The sequence below is a fragment of the Leuresthes tenuis genome, unplaced genomic scaffold (genome assembly GCF_036924035.1).
Source record: "Leuresthes tenuis unplaced genomic scaffold, fLeuTen1.0.hap1 SCAF_3, whole genome shotgun sequence".
NCBI lineage: Eukaryota > Metazoa > Chordata > Actinopteri > Atheriniformes > Atherinopsidae > Leuresthes > Leuresthes tenuis.
The window spans coordinates 16,211,001-16,238,014 of record NW_027325357.1 but is presented as its reverse complement, the minus strand read 5'-3'; the positions used below and the strand labels follow the sequence as shown (position 1 = coordinate 16,238,014).

General features: G+C 40.4%; 4 protein-coding genes across 5 annotated transcripts; all 4 read left to right on the top strand.

Annotated features, from left to right (window-relative positions):
* The first annotated feature begins 215 nt into the window (after positions 1–215).
* On the top strand, positions 216–3,296 carry tusc2b (tumor suppressor 2, mitochondrial calcium regulator b). The gene is made up of 4 exons (XM_072382100.1): positions 216–381; positions 1,464–1,710; positions 2,304–2,424; positions 2,513–3,296. The coding sequence occupies exons 2-4, from the start codon at positions 1,562–1,564 to the stop codon at positions 2,576–2,578; spliced, it is 336 nt and encodes a 111-aa protein (XP_072238201.1). The 5' UTR covers positions 216–381; positions 1,464–1,561; the 3' UTR covers positions 2,579–3,296.
* A 2,770-nt stretch (positions 3,297–6,066) lies between these two features.
* Positions 6,067–10,595, top strand: hyal2b (hyaluronidase 2b). The gene is made up of 4 exons (XM_072382096.1): positions 6,067–6,250; positions 6,784–7,763; positions 8,155–8,241; positions 8,325–10,595. Exons 2-4 carry the CDS (start codon positions 6,813–6,815, stop codon positions 8,712–8,714), a joined length of 1,428 nt encoding a protein of 475 aa, XP_072238197.1. The 5' UTR covers positions 6,067–6,250; positions 6,784–6,812; the 3' UTR covers positions 8,715–10,595.
* Positions 10,596–11,258: 663 nt separating this feature from the next.
* Positions 11,259–15,597, top strand: abhd14a (abhydrolase domain containing 14A). Of its 2 annotated transcripts, none has more exons than XM_072382099.1 (5): positions 11,259–11,390; positions 12,529–12,809; positions 13,052–13,167; positions 13,968–14,203; positions 15,146–15,597. In XM_072382099.1, exons 2-5 carry the CDS (start codon positions 12,547–12,549, stop codon positions 15,326–15,328), a joined length of 798 nt encoding a protein of 265 aa, XP_072238200.1. In that variant the 5' UTR covers positions 11,259–11,390; positions 12,529–12,546; the 3' UTR covers positions 15,329–15,597. The 2 variants fall into 2 exon arrangements, with proteins under 2 accessions (XP_072238200.1, XP_072238199.1); XM_072382098.1 differs by lacking the exon at positions 11,259–11,390 and adding an exon at positions 11,433–11,612.
* A 2,010-nt stretch (positions 15,598–17,607) lies between these two features.
* LOC140303366 (aminoacylase-1A-like) lies at positions 17,608–25,414 on the top strand. The gene is made up of 16 exons (XM_072382097.1): positions 17,608–17,701; positions 17,797–17,924; positions 18,036–18,180; positions 19,313–19,377; positions 19,465–19,569; positions 19,663–19,757; positions 19,954–20,030; positions 21,887–21,976; positions 22,681–22,737; positions 22,873–22,946; positions 23,348–23,397; positions 23,956–24,100; positions 24,179–24,247; positions 24,330–24,409; positions 24,614–24,674; positions 24,803–25,414. The coding sequence occupies exons 3-16, from the start codon at positions 18,054–18,056 to the stop codon at positions 24,965–24,967; spliced, it is 1,260 nt and encodes a 419-aa protein (XP_072238198.1). The 5' UTR covers positions 17,608–17,701; positions 17,797–17,924; positions 18,036–18,053; the 3' UTR covers positions 24,968–25,414.
* Positions 25,415–27,014: the final 1,600 nt, after the last annotated feature.

Sequence of the window (27,014 nt, the reverse complement as noted above, 5' to 3'; positions counted from 1 at the left end):
AGGCGTGTTGTTCAATCAGTGATATTCAATGATAACTGGACCTCTGCTGTCTGTAGGATTTCCTGGCCTGCAACAAAGAGACCCACCAATACAAACTATTGGCTGTGTTGAGTATTCTCCTGACAGCAGTACGCTCCTTTTCTTCGTGTCCCACTCCACTTGCACTTCCACCCCTGTCCATGTGGTGGCGATAGCGCAATTTAGTGTTTCTGCATCAGCCGTTCGAGACCAATCTAGAAGAAAAACGTGTAAAATTAGCACAAACAGCTAGCGTCGCTTCAGGTGTTGAGAGGTCTTTGCTTGTTGGTTGAATTGTCAACGTATCAAGACAAATTTATCTGAGAAAAATTTAAACAGAGAACACATCACCGCTCACTTTAGGTATGTCTTCAACGTGTCGGTGGTGACAAACACTCGTTATCAAATCAGCTAATGTTACCCTTAGTCAACGTCAGTAAACTGTATTTTTGTTTAGAAACATGTAGACCCGATTAATGCTTGTAACCGAGGGCTAGTTCTCTTTAGCTAACAGAGGTGTTAGCAGCGAGGACATAAAGTGACATTAAAGCCTCAGTAAATAACGCATGCGAGACCAATCTGCTGTCGGGTAAAGCTAGCTTGCCAAGTTAGCTGCCATGTCTACGTTACCGAGTCCTTTAAAGTCAAAGTAGAGCAGGTTTCTGCTTTTAAAGTACTTGTGCTTTGTCGTTATCTTTTTAAAATACCATTTTAACTTTGTTACGAAGCATTATATTGAGAGGTGCTAACGTACTTGGTTCTGAATCGACCAAATGTGGTATTGTCCGATTGCACTGTCATGTCGCTGGCCTGTTCTTTTCTGACACATTGACTTAGGACTTCGATCTCAGTGTCTTCATGTTCAGTATGGAAGATGACTTCTAATAGAAAGAGCGCTGAAACAAGGGCACTGTTTTCTTTCAATTGTATATGTTTTTCTCTTTAAGAGGAGACGCGATTAGTCTGTAGTAGCATTTGTTTGTGGTAAAGCGGATTTTAGGAATCGTGTCAGCATTAAAATTTGTGGCTTACTTGTTTTTTAAAATGATTTTTCTTACTGTATCCTGGTTTAAAATGAACTGGAAATGGTGGCGTCTCTGAGATGCAGAAATACTACAAAATGACAGAAAATGACACTCAAAAGCAAAAAACTCAAGTTTCTCTAAGAGCTACAAAAAAATTAATATATTTGTAATTTGAAAAAGACTTCAAATGTAAATTGTCACATTTTAATTATTTTTTTTTTATGTGTGTTCTGATTTGGCATTATTCAGTGCATACTTTTTTTTATAACCTGTATATACACATGTATGCATATATATTTTAGTGTGTGTATTTTCTGAAATGTGCTTTTGTACCTCACAATGTTTTAAACTAGTTATGTCTGTGTCTGCTTTCCAGCCTGAAATGATACAAATCCTTCCTTCCTGTGTCCTTTTTCCCAGGTGTCCCAGCCCAGAGGGCCACATTTTCTCTTATACAGTACCACTGTAACACTACCGACAGCCCTGTGATCCAGGAAAATAATGTCCTGCAGCTGAAGATGGGGGGTAGTGGCTCCAAATCCAAAGGATTTTGGCCTTTTTCTGGCTCAGCTAGTGGGGATGATCCTGCCAAAGATGGAAACGAACAGCCACTGGCAAGAGTTCGAAGTTTCCCGGGTGCCACACCTTTTGTGTTTACCAGACGAAGGTAAATAGAGGTTCATCCATAAATCAACTGTGGGATATAGCAGGGTCATACGCTGAATTTTTCTCATAATCGTATAAATTTTCAGTAAGCACACGTTTTTGGAGCTCTTTCTACTTGCTTCAGATATCGTGATCCAACCTCAGCTAAAAAGGTTCACAACATGTCGGATTGTTGCTTGAGTAAACCTGTGTGATTTATCATTTTGGAAATCACACTTGCTCATTTGATCAGTGTTGTTTACTCTGGGAAAGATTGCGCCGTCAATTTTTAATCTTATGCTCAACACTTCAGACCCACCTGGAGCTCATAAATGCATAAACCATATGTTGAATCACACAAGGTCTGTTCACTGTTGTTAATGTGTCTTTTACAGAAGTATGCACAATTATATTGTTGCCTGCTGCTGTCGCACTATTTTATAAAATCTGCTTATCTCACTCATCTTACCTTTCAAAGTAAGTTTCAAAGTTTTCAGTGAAGCCAGAATTTATCACTGTGGTGCGCCAGATCCCTAAAAAGTTAACTGATTGGGCTGAGGCAAATGCGTTTTATAGTGCTTCATACCATGTTATTATTATTATTTGTTGCTGCAGCTCGATGTTCTTTGACGAAGATGGTGACCTGGCCCATGAGTTCTACGAGGAGACAATTGTGACAAAGAATGGACGTAAAAAAGCCAAGCTGAAAAGGATTCAGAAAAACTTGACGCCTCAGGTTAGAAAGTCACAATGTTCAAGTGGGACTTTGCTTGTTTTGTGTGTCATCGGTTCTAATCATTTGAATTTCCTCCTCGTCCTTCTAGGGAATTATAAAGTTGGACCACCCATGCATCCATGTCGATTTCCCAGTTATCCTCTGTGAAGCCTGACAGTCTCTGAGTTTTTCAGACAAGCCACGGCGTCAGCTCCGTCCTGTGGTTTCCCCGACAGATGGGAGCCCAAACCACCTTTCAAAATAACTCGGATCTCTTGATATTTCTGATGCCCTTATGTGGACAGGCCGATGCGTTGTGTGCTGAGCCTCTGCATGTGATCTGTTTTTGGCTTGTGTGCAGTGAGACATGGGGTATGCCATCAGCGGGGGATGTGGAGGGGTTGCCAAGTTGACAAAATCCTCTCAGTTTATAGAGATCATGGTTTGTGTTCATGTCGGTGTGAATGTGTGCAGACACACAATGAAACAAGAAAGAGTCCCGAGTTCTTTCTTGCTGCAGATTGTTTTCTGGTAGGATTCACTGAACTCAAAGAGTTCAAGGAGAATGCAACCAGTTGTTTGTCTTGCATAGAATGGGGGAAAGTCATCAGTGCACACTTTAATTTTTTCACACTATTTTGACTTTCTTTTATTGCATGGGACAGGATCAGCTTATGGGCAGTAGCCTTGGGAGTTGACAATCAGTGGCCCACAAAATCTTAAATGGATTAATGTCATATTGTGATGTTGGACAGACTTGCTTCTGTGACCTCAGAGCCACACATGTACACGGCAGCATTGACTCTAGAAGATCCTGATGTTTTCTTTGCTGCTTTGGCATAACGTGTTTCACATTTAATTTATTAAAACAGTTTTTTAATTACAAATTGAAACGCTGACTGGTTTCTGTTTTATATCCATACATAATGACTGGCAGTATTAAAGAACATTTACTTCATAAGCCATGAACCCTGAGGGTCAGGTTAAGAATTATTATTTTTCTCACCCAGGTTTAAGAAATGGTACGAATTCAATATGTGGCATTTAAGAGTTGACACAATATGTTTAGATGTAGGAATTTAAAATCTCCACCGTGAAATAATCTCAGAAATGGCGTGACCTCAGATACTCTATCCCTGTAGGGGATTTTTTTTGTTTTTGTTTTTGTGAAATGAGTCAGATTAGTATTTGGAGGATGTTTCCGGTGTACTCGGGCCTCCATCCCTACGGGAAGCGACCTGCCCTTCATTTTCAATCCAACCTGAAACACGAAGACGAAGTTAATGGGAAAGCGGTGATCAAATGTCACTCGCCTGGGTGTACCTTTTATGTAACAACTATTTGGCAAGCGTTCAACACTTGCTTATCAAATAATATTTCATAATAACAGAGAATTCAGCCTTTGAGAAAAGGATTTCAGTGCTGATTAAACTGACTGGACCTGGTGGGGGGGGGGGGTGCTTTCCGACCTCCAGCTTCAAAGACAAACCGCTCTTTGGAGGCAGTGTGCATGTGTGTGTATATAAACATCTGCTAATGAGGTATGGATAAAGTTTGGAGAGCAGTAAAGGCCATCAGTGCACTCTCCATGGCAACCGGACGTCTACAGCTTCTCTACAAAGCTGTCTGATGCTGCTCTCCTTAAAGGATAAAGGGTTCTGTGCCATGAGAGCCACTCCACTTTATTGCTTCTGTGAAGTGATTCACCCAGTACACGCCTTTTGTGCTCTTTTCACCCCTCTTGGCGGTGCGCCGTCTTGTTTTCACGGTCCGGGGGAGCAGTGAAATTAAGTTTTGTTGTTTATTTTCACAAACCTGACGTTATATGCAAGCCATGCAGGGAATTGCATTGTTGGGGTTTAAAGAAATGTAACTCAGCGAACCACCCGCTCTGCGGCATTGCTGACAACAGCATGAGCATGTTTTAAAACATGGAAAAACAAAAAAAAGGGGGATATTATTCAAAGGCACGGTATTGCTGAAAAGGAAAACATACATTATTTTATTTCCATGGAGTTCTGTTTCAGACGATACTTTTTTTTAAAAATGAGGTTTTCACTGGTAAATAAGGGCAATTGTAGGAATAATTACATTCAGTTTTAGTTGTCTTTGCTTGTAGCACAAACAGAATTCCTCTGAAATATTTCTTTTGAAGGAGTTCATTAACTCTCAGGTGGACATTGACCTAATTTACTTCAATGTAAGTGAGCTATGAGTCATGATTCAAGCGATGATTGAGTTGGATACTTCAGAAAACCTGACTCCTTTCCTTTAATCATTGCTGAAGATTTGTGAGGAACCAAACGGGAGGTTTCATAATATACTGTTTGTTTTTTTTTACTTTTGCACTTTTACCCAAACATAGTGTCATTTGCACACTGCATACTACATGGCAGGCGTTGAAGTGAATATTCAACAGTAGTCTGAAAAAATACTTTCAAGCAGTTTCTTTCCATTAGTCTATTAAAAATGAGCCAAGACTTTGGTGTGTCGTCTACAAAGATTGAAGCAAAATGTGCCTCTGAACTGGATCGAAGAAATGTGTTAAACACATAATAAATGTATAAATGTGTCAAAGCCAGAGCTTCCTCTCCTTCATATGAAACGCAGGCAAGGATATAAAGTGAGGTGTTTTTTTCTTCGTCTTTTTATGCCCGTGTAACATATTAGTCAAACAAAGGGGGAGTTTCCAGGGTATTTAAAAAGCTGTCAGTCTATTGTCAGTCTATTCAGCTTTTGTCTGAATAGCTCCACCACGAATGCGTCCAGATTTCGATCTGCTTGACTTGAGTTTCATCTGAAGATTTGAGAATAACACGCTGCCTGCCGGTAAGAGACTAAATTGAGACTTTTCTTAAAAGCAGCTCACCTTTTCTGTCTTTACCATCCTCAGGGCACAGTCCACATCCAAATGTACCGACAATGTATGCTTCTCTGTTAGAAAACATACTTAAGGGTGCACGTGATCGGTATTCGCATTTTAGCTCCTTCTTACGACATAGCAATGAATATACATATGATGTTTTAAAAAGCAAGTGTGATCGGCACAATGCAAACACTGGGCACCTGTACATGTGTCTTTTTGAAAGGGCTGGCTGTAAATGCTGAATGATCAAAATGCAACTAAACTATAAAAATGGATGTCTGTGGCCTTTAGAAAGACATATACATTGGTCAATGTAAAGCATATGGTTTAGAATAATTATGTCAGTGATGTTTTCGTGTGGTATGGGCATACTTTTTGCTATTATCCAAAGTGAGAATTGGCAGAATAGCCTTTTATCCTTGTATGATTTTATATTGGAGTTCCATTCAGTTGTGTACGACTTATTTTTTTAGGTTGATGTATAATACATTAAATAATTTCAAATGAAATAAAATAAAACTCTGTTGTACAACTACTGCTCTTATAAATTAAATTTGCCTACAAGAACAGACTATCGTTCGAAAGGGGGGGGTGTTGGTGGACACTGGTATAATTTTTCATCCTCAAATTCATATCCAACAAGCTCGTTAACATAAAAAACGTTTTGAGTAGATACATTTTCAAAGTAAAATATTGTGTTGTACAACAACAAACGACGATACAATGCAAATTATATTTTTTGATTATTCCCCAACACCCCTACTCAACTCCTAAATGTAGTAATCTGTCGTTGCTCAACGTTTACCGTCACCATCCCTTCTAGCGTAATTTACCTTTGAGCCCTACCTTACTTTTTAAATCATCAAAATGGATTGAGCGGACTATGACTGATGCTTCTCACATGGCAGGGTGGTGGAAGCGTAATTTATCTCACGGTTACATAAACGGAGTAAACCCTTGTCCTGGGCGTCAAAAGAACAGGTTAGACCAAACAGGCAGAAGAAACCCGTTAGCTAACTTAGCAACACGGCGGTTAGTTTCAATGAAACTTTGAGCTAATGTGGCTAAGTGTCGTCTCTCGACCTCTGGTGAAAATACAGCTTACTTTTAAAGGTAGAAATGTAAATGTAAAAAAAGCAGAATGTTTAATAGTTTATTTTTTTGTTGACATACATTTCTTTCCTGCTAACATTTAGATATTTTTTTAACTGAAAGTAGTGAAATGCACCGTCCGTGACATGTCATTTAATGCTGTTAACAGTGCTTGTTTATATTCATTTAAATCTTGCCGTTTCCATTAACTTTACCTATTTTGAAATGTTCACTGAAAGTCTATCTGCCTTCAGAGGATTATGTTGTCTTTGTTACACGTAGCGCACTAGAGTTCCCGTTTCTCATTCATTTTGTACCAATAGAAAAATAATCAATTCAGCGAATAGCCTATTGGATATTTGAAAGTATTAGTTTTGATTTTTGGTTGAATTTCACAAAACTGCTTTGTCTTTCTTTTCTAGAGAGAGGAGAGTGCAGGTGAGCAGTGACCATGGGGGCTGTATTTCACTCTCTTCTCATCACAGACGGCCAGCTGCCATTGTTGATTCTGACTCTGTTTACATCATGGACGGTCATGTCTTCAGCAGACACAAAGCAGACAAGATGGCCATTATATTCCCAGAAGCCAGTTCTTCTTGTCTGGAATGCTCCGACACAAGAATGTCAGACACGACATGGTGTTACTTTGTCTTTGGACCAGTTCGACATTGTAGCAACCCCCAATGAGGGCTTTGTTCGGCAGAATCTCACAATGTTCTATAAGGAACGCCTTGGGTTGTATCCCTATTATAAGCATGGGGGCACTGCGGTGAATGGAGGCCTTCCACAGCTTGCCAGCCTCACTCAGCATTATGAAAAGATGCCAGATGGTCTGAAGAAATACATACAAGAGCCTCAGGCAAAAGGTTTGTCCGTTATTGACTGGGAGGAGTGGCGCCCATTATGGATTCGAAATTGGGATTCTAAATACATCTATCGCAATAAATCACAAGAATTGGTGGCCAAAAAAACCCCCAAGTGGCCCGCAGAACAAGTGGAGAAAGTTGCACGGCAAGAATTTGAGCTTTCGGCTCGAAAGTTCATGCTGGACACTCTGAAACTTGCAAAGAATCTGAGGCCCAATCAACTGTGGGGGTTCTACTTGTTTCCCGATTGTTACAACCACGACTACAAGGATGGCCTGAAAAACTACACAGGCCGCTGTCCTCCTATCGAGACGCAACGAAATGATCAGCTGAACTGGTTATGGATGGAATGTACGGCATTTTTTCCGTCGATATACATGGGTTCTGTACTGCGCTCTACAAATTATGGGCGCCTGTTTGTCCGAAACAGGGTGAAAGAGGCGATGCGCCTGGCATCCGTCGGGGATGGATTAGCACGCCCTGTTTTTGTTTATACCCGACCTACCTACAACAGTCAGATGATCCTCCTCACTGAGGTGAGTTGGTTATAACAGGAATTCATCCGCTATTTGAAAACCTAGAATAAAAAGATATCAGAACAAGAAATGACAAACTCGTGAACTGAATCCTTTTATTCAAAGTGATTTAGTTTCCTTTGTGACTTGAGAAACATGGGTCAAGCGGCCAAAGACATTACCAGCAGTTTGTTTGTAGCTTGAACATATAGCAACACATCATCAACATATTTAACCTTACATGTGAACCAGTGTTGTCGTCACGGACACCTGCCATTTGGTGGCTTTGGATCAGATACTAATAGTGTATTGTTAAACTGTTCTTTGAAACACAAATAAAGTAAAATATATTTGTGTGATATTCTCCCCCTGTAATGTTACACAGCTGAACTGTCGTGTGCATCTTTTGTAGACAGATTTGGTCTCCACCATTGGTGAGAGTGTTGCACTCGGAGCTGCAGGTGTGATCTTCTGGGGGGACACCTCCTATGCAAGCAGTGTAAGAGCCGTACCTTCTCTGCGGGTTTGGTGCTAAAACGGCTGTTGTTCAGTGGTGTTTATGTCTCCTTTTCTGTCCTGCAGACCAGCTGCTTCACCCTGAATAAGTATCTTATGGGGCCACTGGGTCGGTACCTCCTCAATGTGTCTACAGCAGCAGAGCGGTGTAGCCAGATGCTGTGTAAATCCCATGGCCGCTGTCTTCGCAAAGTACCTGACAGTGATGTGTATCTTCATCTCAGCCCCTCAACACACAGGATAACAAGTCAAAGCGGCAAGTTGAAGGTTACTGGAATGCCTGGCCAAGCCGAGCTGGCTGTTTTCCGCACACATTTCCAGTGCCAGTGCTACAGTGGGTACAGAGGTGACGCGTGTGAGCAGAAAGAAAAAGGGCAGAATAGAGCCTCCTCTGTCTTGGGGACCTGGCCTCTCTGCCTTTTACTTCCACTCGGCCTCCTCTCTCTGCTTCATTGAGGAAACTGAGAAGCCCAAACTATTCATTTCTTCTGCCGGCACTGAAAGGGAAAGTTCAGGCTTGTGGACATAAAGGTGGTAAGTTACTGTGCCACGGTGGTAGTTATGCATTTTCAGCAGCAGATAGTCGGGCCTGGAATCTGAGAGTCACCATTGTGACAGGAGGTGGTTGATTACTTTTATCCTGTTGTGTCAAAAATCGGAGCTAACTCCGAAAGGTTTCTGATCCAAGATGAAGAAGTACTGAACCCCACTATATTCACTGTGACAGTTGTGAGACCGTCTCAAGTCTTTTTTGTATTTATTTGTAATGGTGAACACAACTATAGAACATTTGAGCCTTAATGATGATGAAAAAAACTGGAAACATGCATTCAGACCCAGTCGCATATACATTTGCATATGCTGACATTTATTTAGTGCATCACAAAAAAAACCCCATTATCTTTTAAAGTGTCTTGTTTGTTCATATTAACGGCCAAGTGCAACATTTTTCTATGTACTTCTGTTTGTGGATCCACCGTCAAATTGTGACCGAGCATTTTGAATGAAATACACAGTGTATCATGCCAAAAGATTATAGATCATGCAGTCTTAAATCTCTTTAATCCTTTGCTCATGGAAACAGTGTGGCTGGACCTGTCTGTTTCAGTTTAACTCTGTGCCTTAAAGGGCTACAAACTGCTCCTTTTTTTTAAAATATATATATATAGTTACATTTTTATTTTTACAAAGTTTGTTTACTGTGAAAACAAGTCATGCCAATTCAGGTAATATTACCTCCGCCTGTATTGTTTTAATTTCCTTGAAAACATACCATTATGTTTTTTAAAAATGTTTTGGAAATTTTAGTACAGATATGCCAAAGGTAAATTTATCGGTTCCGTAAATGTTATTATTTTCTTGGCCTCTTTTAAAAACCAATTAAAAAGTGGTCTGGTGGTTTGAACAGTAAGGGTTTGTGTTGACTGAAACAATGACTGAAAAGTCAAGTGTTTATGCGCTCAGATACCCAGCGTTAAACCTTTTTTTTTTGGTGCATAGTTTGAATCCTGTCACCGCAGCTTGCGTCAGGCTGTCTGTGCCGATAGCAACTAATGTAGGTACCTGTTCACATCAGTTTATTGCCAATTTATTTGCTATTCTAAAGCTACCTGAGCATTTTCATATTTACACTGTAACTTGTATATTTAGCAACTGATTTCAAATTGTGATAGCGATGTGCAAGTGACAGGTTGTGCTCTCATTAACTGACAAAGTAGAGAAAGGCTCAGACGGCATTAAAGAAGGATGTCAAATATGTTGCCTTTTTTAAGTCCTGCACTTTAATTACTTTCCACTCGCGGTGGATTTGGCCACGTTGCATCTTGTGACAGGTGAGGTTTAGTTCTGTTCTATACGCATACTGTCAGAGCCTCAAAGTATAATTGTGACCCCCCCCCCCACAATGTGTTGTGTTATTTCAGAGGTGTGTCCCTCTGTGAATTGATAGAAATGGGTATATTCTGTAGTTATACCTTCCTTTCCCCTCTTGGATCGAGTATCTGTAATATGGTGTGAAGGTGACAGTTTGTGAAGTCAATTATTCTGATTATAACTCAGGCTAAAACCTGTGTGGGCGGGTGGTGAGCTGATGCTAATTCCTCAACTTTAATTTGGTTTTATCATCTTTACTTCTGTGAGATTCTGTGTTTCGAAGCAGCTTAATTTCAGTTCTGATACGGCTTAGACAAAATGAAAAAGAAACTTATTTTGCCAAAAATAGACTGTTATTGTTTTAAATTACATATGCCAAAGTCAAAAGGGTACTGTATCTCAGACGTTTCATGTTCACCTTATGTATTTGAGAACTTCAATATTAAAATAATGTTTTTTATGTAACTTTTCTGTCTGTTATTTTCTTTCTGTAAGCAGAAAGGGTCTGCGTTTTCAGGGACTCTTCTAATTTTAAACGGATATGGATGGTGGCTTTGAATTGGATATTTTATCCATTTTACTTCCATTTGTACAAAATATCTTTTTAAAAGACTGGAACTGAATAAAATACGCTGATGACTCTTTCACATATACAGCTTTATGGCTTTGATATTGCTAATAGTTGCATGTCAGCCAGGTATTTGAAAGACAGGCAAGTAGGAAATGTTACATTTTGTATACACTGATAGTTACACACCATTGTTATGTTTGGTAAATCAATAGATTGCCTTTGTTCTGGAGGAAATGAATAAGAAAAAAATATTATTTTTGTGATGTGCAAGGATAAACGTTGAAAACAATTTTTAAATTACATATAGCATATGTTCACATTATTCTAGGACAGTTTTTGCCTCACAGAGTTTAAGTGTACACATTTCTGTAATATTTTAGAAACATATGTAATGGTAAAAATACTAATTGTAATTTTTGTTTTTAAACCAGATTTGGGCCTTGAATTGATAAATGTTTGAAAGATCAGTCGAAGTTCTTCAGTCCCCTTTGGTAGGAAATGACGCAACGTTCCTAGTGTTGTTATGTGCAGCCTGTAATATGTTCCGACGAGGAACAGGCGGCTAAGACCTTGGTGAATCTAAAACATTTCAGAAACACTGTCACTAAAATTTCGTATTCTGTAGCGACTTTCTCGGGTGACATTTACACCTGTTGTGCTTTCAGTAAATCGGGAATTTATCCTTCAAAGTAAGGGATTTTTTAAATTTTTTTTTGTCTGAAAAAATGAATATATGGCGTCGGGCACAATTTTCCTATTAGTTTGAAAAGCTAAATTGGCTTCCTTCAGTACGGACCCGATGTCTCACAGCAACGACTTCTGTCACAACCATCATCATCCTCAAGACATGGCGATAAAGAAGAGAACCTCACTCATTCGTTTGTGAATGCGTTTAATTATCTCCTGTGTCGGTATGTTATCCTCTGGTTGCATAATCCAATTTACCTCTTCCAGCAATGTGCTTAGAATTGGCTAATCAACGCGGTACTGCTCGCTTTCATGCCTATGTTGGCTAATTGCAATCGTCGTGTTACTGTTTTTGTTCTTCAGCGCTATATATTTTAAGTTCTGTTGCCATGCACAGCTACTAATCTTAAACTTACCAAACATACATATACCAAGTTAACAGTTATTTAGCAGAGACGTGCTGTATCCCATGCATCGCGATTCAGAATCATTAACCAGCAATGAGTCTATACTTGGATGGACGTGTGTGGCAATTTGAAGAGTTTTTACCATATTTGCCAGGGAACAAACTGCCAAATGAAGCCTTATCTTCAATGCAAATGTTGGCATTGCCCTCTAAAGGTTAAATATCCAATATCTTCAAGTGAAACACCAAATTCTGTGAGCCATCAGATTCTGTGAGATGGTCAGGATTTTCAATTGCTGCAAATATTTTTTATTTATTCATAAACATATGTATGTATATATATATATATTGTTGAATGAAATTTGTGACCTGTCAGATTCCGTGGCTGAAAAACTGGCCAACAAATGCTGTTGAATTACTGTTGTTACGTGAGATGCATACAAGTACCCAAGTTTCTGTTATAGCCATTAGAATTTGTGGCCTTCTCTGTAAAATATAGATATTATTCAGTTACAGTTTGTGGATGACCAAATATGTGACTGCATTTAAATACTGTGGAGCAACATTCCTGATGATGCCATTTTTTAAATTTTTATTGTAAAGATAGAGGAAGAAGTTGAGACACCAGCTGGTGTCTCTGCATGAGAATGTCATTTTTTATACAATAGAAAATATTGTCTGAACAGGATCAGTATGAGGGGCTTTCAGACGATGCATCTACCATTTCTTTTCAGGTTGCTCATCTGGATGAAATGAATTTCTTGCGTAATCGTCTTGTTGTTTTGGGCCTGGTGTTGTTGGCCACGTTGCTGCTGTATCTTTTGCTGCCATCCATCCGTCAGGGCAGCATGGAGCCGTCATTCGAAGCTCAAAGAATGGGGCTGCTGGCCACCTCTCCCCCTGCACTTTCGGCCATCAACGTGTCCATTCGCACCGGACAGCTGCCTGGGGACCCTCCCTTGTTTTTCCGAGAAGCTCTACCTATAGATGGAGCTGGGAGGCAGATATTACCAAGGTGAGCTGACAAGTGGAGAAACCTGTTTAACATTTCCAAAAAGGTACATTTACATGCTTTTTCCTTGTAGTTATTAACTACAAAACTAGTTCACAGAATTGATTGATCGGATTTGGAGATTTGTACTTTTAAATGTTTCTCTGAAGTGCATTCAAATAGAGAAAGCCTGACACAAGTGCTTGCAACTGAGTGGCCTGAGCTAAATATAAAATCCTGAGTCATAAAAGCATGTTTCTGTGCAGGCTGCAAGTTGTCCTTCTGCATGGCCAGGCCTTCACTTCCAAAACCTGGGAAGAACTGGGCACCATGGCCCTGCTGGCAACTAATGGATACCAGGCTTTAGCAATGGACCTGCCAGGTAGAACTTGAGCCCCTCTGAAGTAGATGCAGAAGCTTTACTTTTAACTGGATCTGAAAAGCTGAAATGTTTGAAAATATGAAGTCTGAGTTTGCTTAATATTCTTTTTTTCACATGGTCATAAAATCATCAAGTCATATTACTTTATTTAAACTGACAGACACATAGCATGACACAGTGATCCTAAAATAAATGTTTGCCACGGAAAACCCATTTTTTTTTTTTTTTACATACAGGGAGGACATTTAATTTCATTTATCATTTTAAGAGTTTGTCTTTGCTGGAAAATCCAGGGTTTCATGAGCTGATAGTGCCCTCTTGTGGTTGAAATTATTTTCACTCGCATAATCTGATTGTGGACAACAGTGCATAGGTTATGCTCGTTTATCATTATTGACATGAGTTAAATTAATTCCTATTCAATGTTATGTTCTCAGCCATCAGCCAAGTACATAGAGTTGAAAATGAACAGTGCCTTAATACTGTTGCACATGTGAAATCACTGCAGTTTGTATATAATGTAGAGCAGGGTATTCCAAAAGTAGTCCAAAGTCGGTCCTCGAGGGCCGCTGTGCTGCAGGTTTTAGATGTTTCCCTGCTTCAACACACCTGATACAGATGAAATATGTAAGTATAATGATGCATTGATCTGAATCAGGTGTGCTAAAACCTGCAGGACAGCGGCCCTCGAGGACCGGATGCGGACATCCCTGCTGTAGGGGGATCACAGCACACTCACTTGGTATTTACGTTTAGTAAAATATAACCTTATTTTATTTCATGCGTTCTTCTTCTCCGAGGGTATGGAAAATCGCCTGACTCGGACGCGCTGAAGACTGACCAGAGTCGGGTGGACCTCCTCTCAAGGTTCATGGAGTCTTTGGGCGTCAGAGCAGCTGTGCTTTTGAGCCCCTCGATGAGCGGACATTACTCCATTCCCTTCCTCGTGAAGAGCGGCGCACAGCTGCGCGGCTTCATTCCTATAGCACCCGTTGGTACTCGGAGTTACTCTCCAGAGCAGTACCAAAATATTCAGGTGAGAGCATGTAATATGGTGATATGACAACAGTTATTATTTATTTATATATATATATCTGTCTACATCATGTTAGAGCAATTAGAAGTGGGAAATTGTAATGAGATCGTACCATTAGTTGTGTTAATATGAGGAAAAAACTTATTTGTTGTTTGCAAAACAATGTGGATTTTAGTTGTCAGCCACACATTTATTCAGAGAAATGTACCATAAAAGCACAGAATTAACTGAAATGGAGTTAGTAAAAAGAATTTGTGACGGTCACTCCTCTGCAAGATGGGGTCTCTGATCTAGTTATGTTGGAAGATGATTACTGCCTTCATCATCCCAATATAAAAAAAAAAAAAGCTCTTCTTTACAAACAAATGATCATTAATCACACTAATCATTGATAAGTTAATCAGTTAAAGCTATCAAACTGTTTCATCTTTCTGTCATTGTTCCCTGCATTATTACATTGCCATGAAGTAAGTACACAAGAGCCACTGATGATTTGGCCACTTATTATAGCTCCACGCCACGAGCATGTCAGAAAGCTTCGGGTGTCTTACGCACACCACCTTTTTTGGATTTCCTTTAAATCACTACATGGCCTTGCTCCACCTTGTGTCCCCGAGCTGTTAACCCTGCTATTCTGCACCCGAACCCCTCTGATCAGAGACTCAGCTTTCATGAATGGTTCCTCAGTCTGGACTTTAAACAAATGGAGACCATGCTTTTACTTTTTTTTAGCTCCAACACTAAAACACCCCCCCCCCCCCCCCCCCCTCTACAAAAATTCATCTACACCATGCTGAGAATTGTGATGATCAGTTTGTAATTTTTAGAGAGGCACTTAATAAATAAACCTAGTCGTTATCACATTAGTATCTTCACCTTGCTGTATGTCGAGAGACTTTGTCTAAGTTTCTCTCTTTGACTTCTTTCTTGTGTGCTTTTCAGACTCCTACTCTGATTGTGTTTGGAGCCCTGGACACTAATCTAGGTGCCCAGTCCCACAAAAACCTCCTCCAGCTTCCTAATCACTATGTGCTAAAGTTGGAAGGAGCTCGCCACGCTTGTTACAAGGACAAACCTCGTGAATTTCACCAGGGATTGATTGAGTTCCTCAACAAACTGAAGTGAGAGGAAGAGACGGTAGATGGTAAAAAAAAAAAAAACTAAAGAGACAGGCAACATATAAAAGTGAGAGGAGCGTTTGTCCTGTGATTAGTGTTATTCTCATGTTATCGTCACCTCAAGCTCCTGGGGATGGCAGCGGGTTTGGAGGATAACCCGTAACAGTGCAGCAATTCAGATGTTACCACGATGAATGTATGGGGTTTGAAGTGTCATAGTTTTACCTGAAAATACGAGACTTACTGCACACAGCCTGTTGTTTTTTTCTTAAAGAATATTGCTTCCTTTGTTTTATGTCCCTCATTGCATGTGAAAAAAAAAAACAAAGATGTTTGTGTCATCGTTACCATTGTTGTAGGTGAAACGTCGGTAGATGTAAATATGCAAATGTTGTCGTCGCTTGTACTTAAAAGCTTTTGTTAGATTCGCTGCTGACTCACACAGACGTGGACTTGAAAAGCAACTCTGCTTCCAACTAACGTGGGCTGTGTTCGGTCAAAGCAAGCTGAATCGATTCATACTGTAATAAAAGATGCACAAAAGAGTATGGACCAGATGAAAATGATTAAAATCTGTATTTATAGAGTGTTGATAAGTTATGTGTAAATGATCTGCAATAAGTCTGGACAATCGCACCATAAAAAGAACAAAAGAATAGTGAAAACACAGTAAATACTGCTCAGAAAGAAAATAAAGGTGTGTTTGAGGTGACACGATGGAGCTGAGCTAATCTATATGTATGACTTGCTCTCTATAGGTTTATCGTACAGCCTCCTTTTCTTTTTTTTTGTAATTGAGATGCTGACAATTTCAGGCTCAACTGCATGTGATTTGTGTGTAGTCTTTGTTTTCCAAATGTATAAATTCAGCTGTAACTGACTTGTTCTCGGAACAAATGCATCCAACCAAGCACTATTGTAAAGCGCACTAGTGAGCAAACTAAAAATGACTTGAGACGTTCTTTCTTTTCCTCCCTGTTTTTATATATAAATCATTTCTAAACTATATATTGATACCCAGAATTACTGTTACTTTTGGTACTAAATGTGAATTCTACCTTTGTTTTTTCGGGGGAGTTTTGAAGGCGGGAGTGACTCTGTGCTAAATGCTGGTAATCACCTCCTCACAGTGTTTTTTGGAAAACAGGCTCAGTAGGAACGAGTACATCTGCACAAGTGATGTTTGCTGTTGTTAATATTAAGTTGCACTTTCATAATTTTGATATTTGTGTCTGCTGCTCTGGATAAAATTAAATAATTGTGAATACATTAAAACCGTAAAGAAACCGAGAGTGAAGGGCTTTGTCGTCTCTATAATTTCCAATTAGTCCAAAAAGTACAATATGGATCCAACAATTTTACACATAAAGGTAAAAATGTTGGACTCTCAAGTACTCTTCTGTCTAAATTATTATTTTCATTATAAACCATTACATGTTGTGTGTTTGGTGAAGCCATAGGCTCCAACTTATGGCTGTTTCTACTGAAGTTAATACACGCCTCACGTTAAGTGTGAAACGTTTATGAATTGAGTTATGCAGCCAAATGCTATTTCAATCTATCAGTAAGATTTTTTAAAATTTTCTTTTTCAGGAAAGGAACAGGACTTGCTGTCAGTCAGCTGACGAACAACCCTGGGGCATGACGATGTCGGTGGAGGCAAGCTTTTTCTTCAGGATGCAAAATGAATCAAATACAGTGCAGGTGTCTCCTTCACGTCTCACTGCTTTAATGGTTTCATGCTTGTTTTAAGTACTGTCTGGAGTCTTGATGATTAGAGACTAAATCGATTACAACAGCTCATTGGGCACACACTGTGCCACATACAGATGCACGTGACAAGTTTTACATTCAGAGGTTACAAAGAAAGTGCCGGCATGTGAGAGCAACACAAGCACGACAGTAGATGATCATTTCAACACAAATCGTGCCATTAAATCATTTCCTGTCACTTTACTGGATAATGGATAGAACCATTTATGTATGTATTTTTTGTGCAACCGTTGACAACGCGTATAACAATGTAATTCAGAAAAGTAGCGTGTGGTAGAGAAGCTTGATAGCTCAATCATTTTGAATACATTAACTTACAACTGCCCTGTTAGCTAACTTCAACCAACGTCACAGTTAGGAAATGGTATAGTCCGTTGTGGGGGTGTTTTAGATTGTATTACAGTGATATGTCATGCACAATTATGAGATATATATTTCAAAATTTACGAACACAAACACAGTAGGGTATTTAAATGATTCAGCCCCCCCTTCCCTCTCCTCTTCCCAACCTGTTGTTTTTGCCCCTTTGGGGGGGGTTCCAAGTCTTCACCGGGGAGGTTGCAATCTCCCTACATAACTCGAACCCTGCTCGGCTTGACTGCCTTCGGTGAGTAGCCTGAGTAATCCAAAGTAATGAACACGGGCGAAATAAACAAACATATGGCGTTTTCCTGTGTATAATCTACCGTGTACTGTCTCCAGGTAGTTAACCGGCGGCGTGTACGCAGTTGCAGCTTCTTTTACAACAACACAGAGTCTCAAGTTACCTTGCACAAGGCTAGCCAGCTTTTAGCATTGCGTTGGTGCTGCAGCAGAGGTGCTCAACGCAGGTACGGTACCGGTGGTTCGAGCGAGCTCCAGCTCTACCACAGCTGTTTGTGGTCATGATAACAGCACATTGCTTGATTGTAAATGTCGCGTACTGTCTCTTATTTTCTCAGAAGAGGAAATAAATCATAATGCTACCTGACAAAGATGGTCCAGGTGTTGGAGGGGGGCAGAGCTCCCCTGAAGGAGAGGACCCCTCTGTGAGTCTGTTCAGAGACTACCTCCGTCTCAAAACTGTCCACCCTGACCCCGACTACGGTGAGATATCTTTGTCACAAATCACTGACATGAAGTTCTGGCCTTTGGGGATGTAACAGGTGGATTTTTAGCCTTTATTTGTCGGGGGGTTGAATGGTTTACGCACCTCTGATGTGAGCAAAAGCACAAAATGTGTGAAGTGAAATGATTTTTTCTTTTGTTTAAAAATAAAAAAAAAAGGTTGGAAATGTTACTTTCGTATTATCAGATTGGGTTATTTCACACGCACGGAGCATGATGCAGTTGCAAAGTAAGTTTCAAACATAATGTCCTAAAAGTGTGAGATTGATTTGCCCACATCTGTCGTATCAAACGGCATTTTATCAAAGTCCACTTCTTATCTGCGTCAGTTACTCATTAAATGCTCTCACTCGTTTATGAAGCTCAAAAAGAAAGTGATAAAACTGCATTTTACGGGTCACGACTTCAATTTTAGCTTCTTCGGAGTTTTGCAGACATAGAAGTTATCTTTAACAATTTGAGAGTCGAGTCAGCCGTTGGAGAATAAAGCTCTTATGCCGTGTCAACAATAAACCTGACATTGCAGTTGTTGCGACATGTGACACGGACAAAAATGTCTCCTGTAAATTGGGAAGTGAAGATTGGGAAATTCTACTTACGAATCAATGTTTCTTTTAGCTGATAAGAACCATGTGATAATAAGTATCAGGACTTTGCTATAAATTTCTGCTGTTCAGAAGAAAATGTTTCAAGGACACTTATCCAGATCAGTTATGTTGACAAAACCACAGATATTGTCCTTGTCCCAAGCAGTCTACAACTCGTATATTTGTGCAATATCAGACAATAAAATTGTCTGGCCGGTTGTCTTTGTTAGGGCAGCTTTTCACGGTGCATCCTCAGTTTGGACGTGCTCAACAACTAATTATTACACGCCTGAGGATCTGCGTTTCCCAGCATTTGAGACACCTTTATTTTCCTCCTCACGTCGACCTTAGAGTGACTGAAAGATCTAGAGGTGTTTAGAGTAAACTTGGCTTTCTGTCTTTGTTTGTACGACATTACCAAAGTCTAACAGCGCCGCCACAGCACCAGGTGCTACAACTGAGAATTTGAACATTAGTTTTGATATTTAAGCCAGCTGTTTTGCTTTGTGTTCATTCATTTATAGATGCTGCTCTCCGGTTCCTGGACAAAATAGCAGAGGAGCTCGAGCTGCCGATGAAAAAGATAGAGGTGAATAAATCCACGCGATAAACAGCTGCTTACGTCCTTTAAGGAAGAGGCAGATGTTTACTCATTGTTCCTTTGATTTCCTTTTAGGTTTGTCCTGGCAGAGTCGTGTCAATCATGACATGGGAAGGGACAAAGCCCACATTGAAGTCCATCTTACTGAATTCCCACACAGATGTCGTACCTGTTTACCAGGTATGTCATCTGTCTCTTTTTACCGTTTTACAATCCTGTTATTACCTTTAATGGACATCAAAAGAATAGACTTGCTATCAATCTCTTCTCCAGGAACATTGGAAATACGATGCTTTCAGTGCTTTCAAAGATGCAGAGGGCAACATTTATGCCCGGGGAACACAGGACATGAAATGTGTGACTATACAGTGGGTATAAACTGCCTTAATAACTTGTTTTGTTAAACAGGATTTGTGCTCTAGTGTTGTTGTGATCTCCTCTTGATTTATGTTGAATGAGACACGCCTGTTTTAACGCCCCCCCACTCAACCTGCATACACAGTCCTCGCACTTCTTTTCTTGCGGGTGTCATAAATCTGCTGTGTCTGCTTTTGTTCTCCGTAGGTACATCCAGGCGGTCAGAAGACTGAAAGCAGGGGGTTGGAAACCGACACGCACTGTGCATTTAATGTTTGTTCCTGGTGAGATATTTTCACTCTTTCCAGTGTTTTTAGTATGTTTTTAAAGTCTCTCAACTCCATTTGTGTAGCGTGGGCCCACAAAAGATGGCAAGACTTGTCAGCACCAGGCCCTCAATACAAGATAGGCAAAGTGGGCCCTGACCATCACAGTGCATGTTCAGTCTCCAGCCTGCCTTTCTTTTGCCTCTCTCCTGCAGCTGCTGCTTGCTATTTCACACACTGATTAAAACATTAACTAGCAGCGGCCAAGTGGTGATGGGTAATGTTTTTTGCCACTATAAGCAGAGTGGTGATGTGCACAGATGGACTGGGGTTGAGAGCAGGTGGAGATATGTTCGCAGCTACCAGGTTCTACGTGGTGAGATCCACCGCCAGCAATAATTTATAGGAAATATCTCCCTGACACAAAATACTGAATACCTCAAAACATTGAACTATGCAAAGATGGGATTCCTATCAGACAATGGAAGCAGAACAACCCTTCCTGTGTGGTGGCGTCTGAGGCCAACAACCGTAGTGACTCGGTGGGGGAGGTCCAGGTCAACAAAAGCAAATTACGAGAATTGAAAGATGACTTTAAGGCCGTCTTCTTTAGGCCTTTAAGGGTAACAGATGCTTCTGTTTGTGAAATGTTGGGTGGAAAGTTTCCCAGTTTAGCTGCTGCTGTTTCCCAGTGGGACCTGAGAGGAACTCCACAGGAACCGCTATAAGGTAATCACCAGTGGGACAGGAGTGAGCTCTTTCTCTGTAATCACTGCTCACTCCACATGAATTGTGGAAAACTACTGCAAGCAGCACAAGCCAAGGGCTGACAGGTGGGCCGATTCCTGTCTCTCACCAAGTCATGAGACTGGCTGTTTCTGAGTGGATGTGGGTGTGGCGCAGGTTGGATCCCTGGGTCCAACATCACCCCTCACCAATATAACAGCAGCTCCCCAAAGCTCAGGTCTTAGTGCCAATGGGACCCCCACTGCCCTCGGTGGAACACCATCCAGCTGCATTTGCAGACACCCAGACTAACTTTATGTTATGGTGATGCCTGCAGCCAAATATTAATTTAGCTGTATACTATAAGCCTGAGAAATTGCGCTCATAAATATTATTCCTGCAGTTAAAGTCTAAACTGTGGGCCTTCAAACTTTGAATGCAGCAGAACTTCAAAATATGAAGTGGTGTACTGATAAACGTTTATGATTTATTAAGACAAGTCATTGGAGCCTGCATCTAGGCTACTAAACAGCCTCGTAACTAACAAGTGCACAGATCAGTAAGAGAAGAGATGCTGTTAGCAGGTCTGGCCGCTGCCAGTAGGGTTGGCATCTGGATGGAGGCAGTTAGAGGCCACAGGCTCTGCTGATCGGGTAATACTCTGGGGTAACTAAGGCTCAAACCCCTTTTTAAACGGAGAGCCGATCCAGACACCCTGGACAGGCGTAACTGGGACCTATCGCAGATCGTGGAGCAAACACATACATAAACCATGAAAGAAAATGAACGATGGCTCAGACAGTGCGGGGTTGCACTTTATTGCAGCAGGTTGATGTTTTCTACACAGATTTTCACCAGATCAACCTGCCACATGATGCCGATCACATGACCGGGTCATACGGACTCAGTCTCCAGTTACATAAGACTGTGTATGTCGCCTTTATGAACGAGAACAAAGAAATGTAGAACAAATACGGGAAAAAAAATCTCACATAAGAAATTTGTATCAAGAGTGTGTTGAGCGTTCAGCCATTTGTAGACTGGAGAAGTTGCCAGTCTTTGGTTGAAATTACTATTAGTTCAAGTTCCTTGAAGGAGATGAGGTGTTTGATAAATGATAACATGAAATGTGCATGTTTTTTTTTCAGATGAGGAAGTTGGAGGCCACAAGGGAATGGAAACATTTGTCACGCATCCAGAGTTTCAGAAGTTAAACATTGGTTTTGCTCTTGATGAAGGTAAATGAATAACTGCAGTATTTTTGCGAGTCAGCTCTTAAAAGAAACCCAAAAATACCTTTATGTGGGCGATTTACTCTCTCATACTAAAATCTTTGTGAAGGAAAACATTAACTATTTGAATCTTTACCAAATCCAAATATCCTATGTCAATAGTTACTCTTTCAGTATCGTTTAAGCTTTTACCTGGAAGTGATACAGATGTTGGTTTACTGCCACATGGTGCTGCTTTTTGGTTTAGCTTCGAGTTAAAGGCTGCAAGAGAAGCAAACCAAGTCTTTACAGCTTTATTTGATCACAGAAGGAGCAAAGACGACCTCCTAAACGAGATGTGGCTGTGTTTGTGCTCGTTGGAACTATAGTTGAACATTGTCCCAGAGTTATCTTTTTTAAAGCAGTGAAGCTCATTTTTAGGATTTTTAGGATTAGGATGATGTTTGTCTGACTGAACCAATCAATTTAGGTCTGAGAAATCCATAATGTCCACAATTTGCTATATTTTTAAAATCTGCCTTCTGTTTTAAAGAATCCTCTCTGCATGTTAGTGTTTGACATGAAGCTGGTATTTGTTTTGATCCTGTGTGTCTCTGTGCAGTTATTAACTTGGCAAAGTTACTAGTCTACGGACCACAAGCCTCTGTCCTTTGCACTGCATTCTGCCCTCTTGTAGTTATCTTAAAGCAGGTTTGACTTTTCTTTTGTAGGACTGGCCAATCCTGGGGAGGCCTTCACTGTGTTTTTTGGAGAAAGGAACCCCTGGTGTGAGTATAAAACACAGAGAGTACAAGCCTCCCACACATCTGATCAGTTTCAAGGACAGAAAATAGTTGATTTTTAAAGTTTGACAGAGGCGGAAAGTCCATCTTAATTGAAACAGGATGACTTCTGCTTTCCAGGGATTACCGTCCACTGTCCAGGAAGTCCAGGTCATGGGTCCAGGTTTGTGGAAAATACAGCTGCCGAGAAGCTGGTAAGTGTCATGAGTCTGGTTTACATCCACAGTTTTTAAGGCACATTATAAAGTTGTGAAAAGGTTGATGGGAAAGTACAGAATTGGAAAAAAGTTTCACTCTTGATGTGGTTCTTACCTTTATCTGAAAGAGATGTGGTCTTCTGGTGTGATGGAATTATCAAACGTGACTACGTCTGCTGTACCAATCAGCTGTTTGAAACTTTCAGGTTTAGTGCAGCCATGTGTAACATAGCCTTCACTGCCTCCTATTGACAGTTTTGCATCCCAAAAGTATGTTTCAAATTCTCTTCGCAGCCGGATGAGAACAAAGCTACTATCACGTTGTCAGTTCTGCCTGCACCAGGGCTTTTAGTGACAATATTTGTGTTTTCTCTTCTTTTTTTTCTTTTTTTTTACAGCGGCAAGTTATAAACTCCTTCCTGGACTTTAGAGAAAAGGAGAAAAAACGGTGAGATAGTTTACAGCGCTCCCACAGCATATTTCATTGTATTTATGGAGTGATAGATTGTTTACACTTCTGGATTCAGCTTGAGGTTATGCGTCTTGAAAGTGACACATCCATATGGCTTTCTCCACGACACAAACCGTTGCCTATAAATCATGAAAGCTGCTCCCAAAGTGTGTCGTTTTTACTTGTTCTTTCACTGGAGTGTAGATCTTTGTGTGCCTGGTGCCTCCAAGTGCAATGCTGCTAGCATGTTTTAATCAACCATCTGGGTCGTGAAAATGGCCAATTCATGTTCGTAGAGGTATTTCAGAGATGAAGTAGCTTAATGTCTGGATGTGTACCAGTTAAAAGAACTGAATTATAGATTATAATCTCTAGATGACAAAATGTGAACAAAAACCAACAGTTTCAGAACATTAGTAATAAATGAATGAATATTATGTAATTATATAATGAATAGAAATGCTTATCAAGTTGACTTTCAGTGTTGATCTGGAAGATTTAGATGAATATTTTCACTGTTTTTGATGTCACGACTATCTTGTGTTTGTATTTCAGGTTGAACACCAGCGAGTGCTTCACACTCGGTGATGTCACCACAGTGAACATGACCATGGTTAAAGGGGGCGTGGCCTACAATGTCATCCCAGCTGAAATGGATGTCAGCTTTGACCTGAGAATACCCCCTACAGTAAATCTCCAGGTTCGTATGCTCACACTGGTGTGTTGCTTTCGTGTCACATTTAACTCTTCACTCATCTCTGAATTATGCCGCCACCAGGAGTTTGAAAAACAAATCAAGCAGTGGTGTAAGGAAGCGGGAGAAGACGTCACCTATAAGTTTGCTCAGGTCAGCGTCACTTCCATTCAGAAAGCAGCTGCAGGTCGGTTCTGTTTGTCAGAGGGACTAAATTAGCGCTCGTCCGTTACAGAAACACATGAACCAGAATGTGACATCGACAGATGAGAATGACCCCTGGTGGAGCACCTTCAATGCTGCCTGCAAGTTAATGTGAGCACATCAGTATATTTGTAGTGTTCTCAAATCATGTTTTGCTTGTTAGAATAAGGCAAAAGTACTGCAGGTACAGTATTTTTTTACTTTATATAAATGAAAGAGACTATAGTCTATATAATCCTATGCCTGTCTACATGCCATGAAGTTGCTATTGTTGTACTGTGCATGCAAAGTCTCACATCGACATCTCCACTGTAGGAATATGACTTTAGAAAAGGAGATCTTTCCAGCTGCCACAGACAGCCGTTTCATCCGAGCGGTGAGTATTTAAATAGCAACATGAGCTTTCTGTGACTGTGCTGTCATTTATCCATTGATTACAACGTTTGAGACCAGAGAAGAAAAGGCCTTTCTTATGTTTGAGCGGTGTTTGTTTCACGACTCTAGGTGGGCATTCCTGCTATTGGCTTCTCTCCAATGAACCGGACGCCCATTCTGCTGCACGATCACAACGAGTATCTGAATGAGCAAGTCTTCCTGAAGGGCATCGCGGTGTACGAGAAGCTAATCCCAGCTCTAACCAACGTTCCGGCCTTACCTGCAGAAGCTTAGACAAGCTGTCATTTCTAATCCACACTGAAACATATTTCACACGTCATATCATTTCTAAACCTCGAGAAATTAGTAGAGATTACCAAAGAATAACAACATCATGTCATTAAGCCAAACTGAGCACTTAACCTTTGGTGCTGTTAATTTTTTATGATTCTCAGGATATAGGCACAGTACAATAAGCTTTGCATTGCTTCGTATTGTAGCAGGTTTTAACAGCATACTTACTGTATGGAAACGTTGTTGACTGAGTGCTGGTGTGTATGTAGTCTTAAAGTGTTAACTCCCATTGTGTTAACGATGGTTTTCAGTAATATGGAAGAATCAACTTCTTGCAATATGAAGATTACTTTCACTAAACCTTCTATTAAATGTATTAATGATTAATTTGAAATGATAATTCCACAGATAGTACATTATTTAATAAACTTGAAATTGATCAATATATTTGTTCTTTTCTTTGTTATTTTCCAGCGTCAGTGTCTGGCGCCACGCTGACAAGCAATTTCCATTTTGTCCCATCAGTTCAGGCTGACCTGGAGCAGTGGGGAGGTCGGTTTTAGGCCGTACCATACGCTGCACAGCTAACCACACATGGCTCCACAGGTGAAGACAAGCATGGTGAGAGCCACCATGCAAGGCAAAGCAGAAGGCCAGATTTAAAAAATCATAGATAAGGCCCAGTCTCTCCTATGATGTTCAAGTGACAGAGAAAACCAAAGTAGAGCTCTTCTGGAATGCAAAGCATAAATGACTAAATTAGGTCCACAAAGTATATTCAGTACCCCGGTACAGGAGGTCGTTGAATTAATCAAATTAAGTCGGCATGAAATGAAGGCCTTTTACAGCAGAATCGGTTACCCACTTTCAGAGAACTGGTTCTAGGTCCTGGGTTGTTGAGCAGGATGACAACCTGGAGCACACATCCAAAGAAGATCGGAGTTGCCAACAAAAAAAAACCTCATGCAAACTTAAACAGCATGAACAGATAACAGCAGACAAATGCAAAAAAAACCTTAGACAGATCAGAATATTTGATAATCTCATTACGCAAACTGCTTTATTTGCACTTATTTTGGAAGATTTCCTGAACGTCATACTTCTGATCATCTTAGAGGGACTGGGTGAATGAGAAGCATGATTACGGCTCTGTTTTGAAGGAACATTTCAGACTCCCTACAGCAAAGCTCTGCTTCAAGGACAGAGCATTTACAATAACTACTCCAATGACTGAAGCCATAAGTCAGGCCTTCAGTTTGTCACTAAGTGCACCTCAAAATTACTCATACACCGTATGGTACATTTGGGAAGACTGCTGTTCAGCCAATACACTCCAATGAGTTCAAACCTCAGGCCCTTAAAATAACCTGTTAACCTGTTGAATGTTGGCACGGCCTAAACAAATATGCAGTTTTAGCCCATTTAGTGGCACAGCTTTTACAATGGCAGGATTGATCAGGAGCTTTAGTCCAGACTGTTTTATCTAAACTACCACTGGGTGAATTCCCACCAGTTGTAAAGATGACGTTACCATTTATTTGGCTTGGAGTACTCCTAAAGGAAAGAAGCTATATGAAAAAAATGGCATCAAGTTAAAAAAATTCTCATTTTGTTTCGGTTAGTTTTACAAAACCAGATTTGTTTCTGTCATATATTGTAACTTTATTTCCTCAAAATGAAGCAGGTGGATGAACATTCTCTTATGTAGTAAATACATATTTCTTTATGTGAGTGTACATTTCCAAGGTCTTATTTTTCTGTATCTCCATAAGGATCTTACATAGCCAGCCAACACATACATTCCCAGGGTCTTGTGTTTCCAAGGTCCTACGTTTCAAGGGTCGTCTGTTGCCAGGATCATGTGGACCAAGGATAGGCTACTGTGTTCCTAGTGTACTATCCTTCCATGGCTTCCACAGCTGCTGCCTTGTGATTCCCTAATAATGCTCAAGAAAAAGCCATCATATGTTCCTAACATCTTTTGTTCTTTAGCTTTGGGGTCATGCAGCCTTTATTAGGAGTTATTTTTACTGTTTATCAGAAGTGG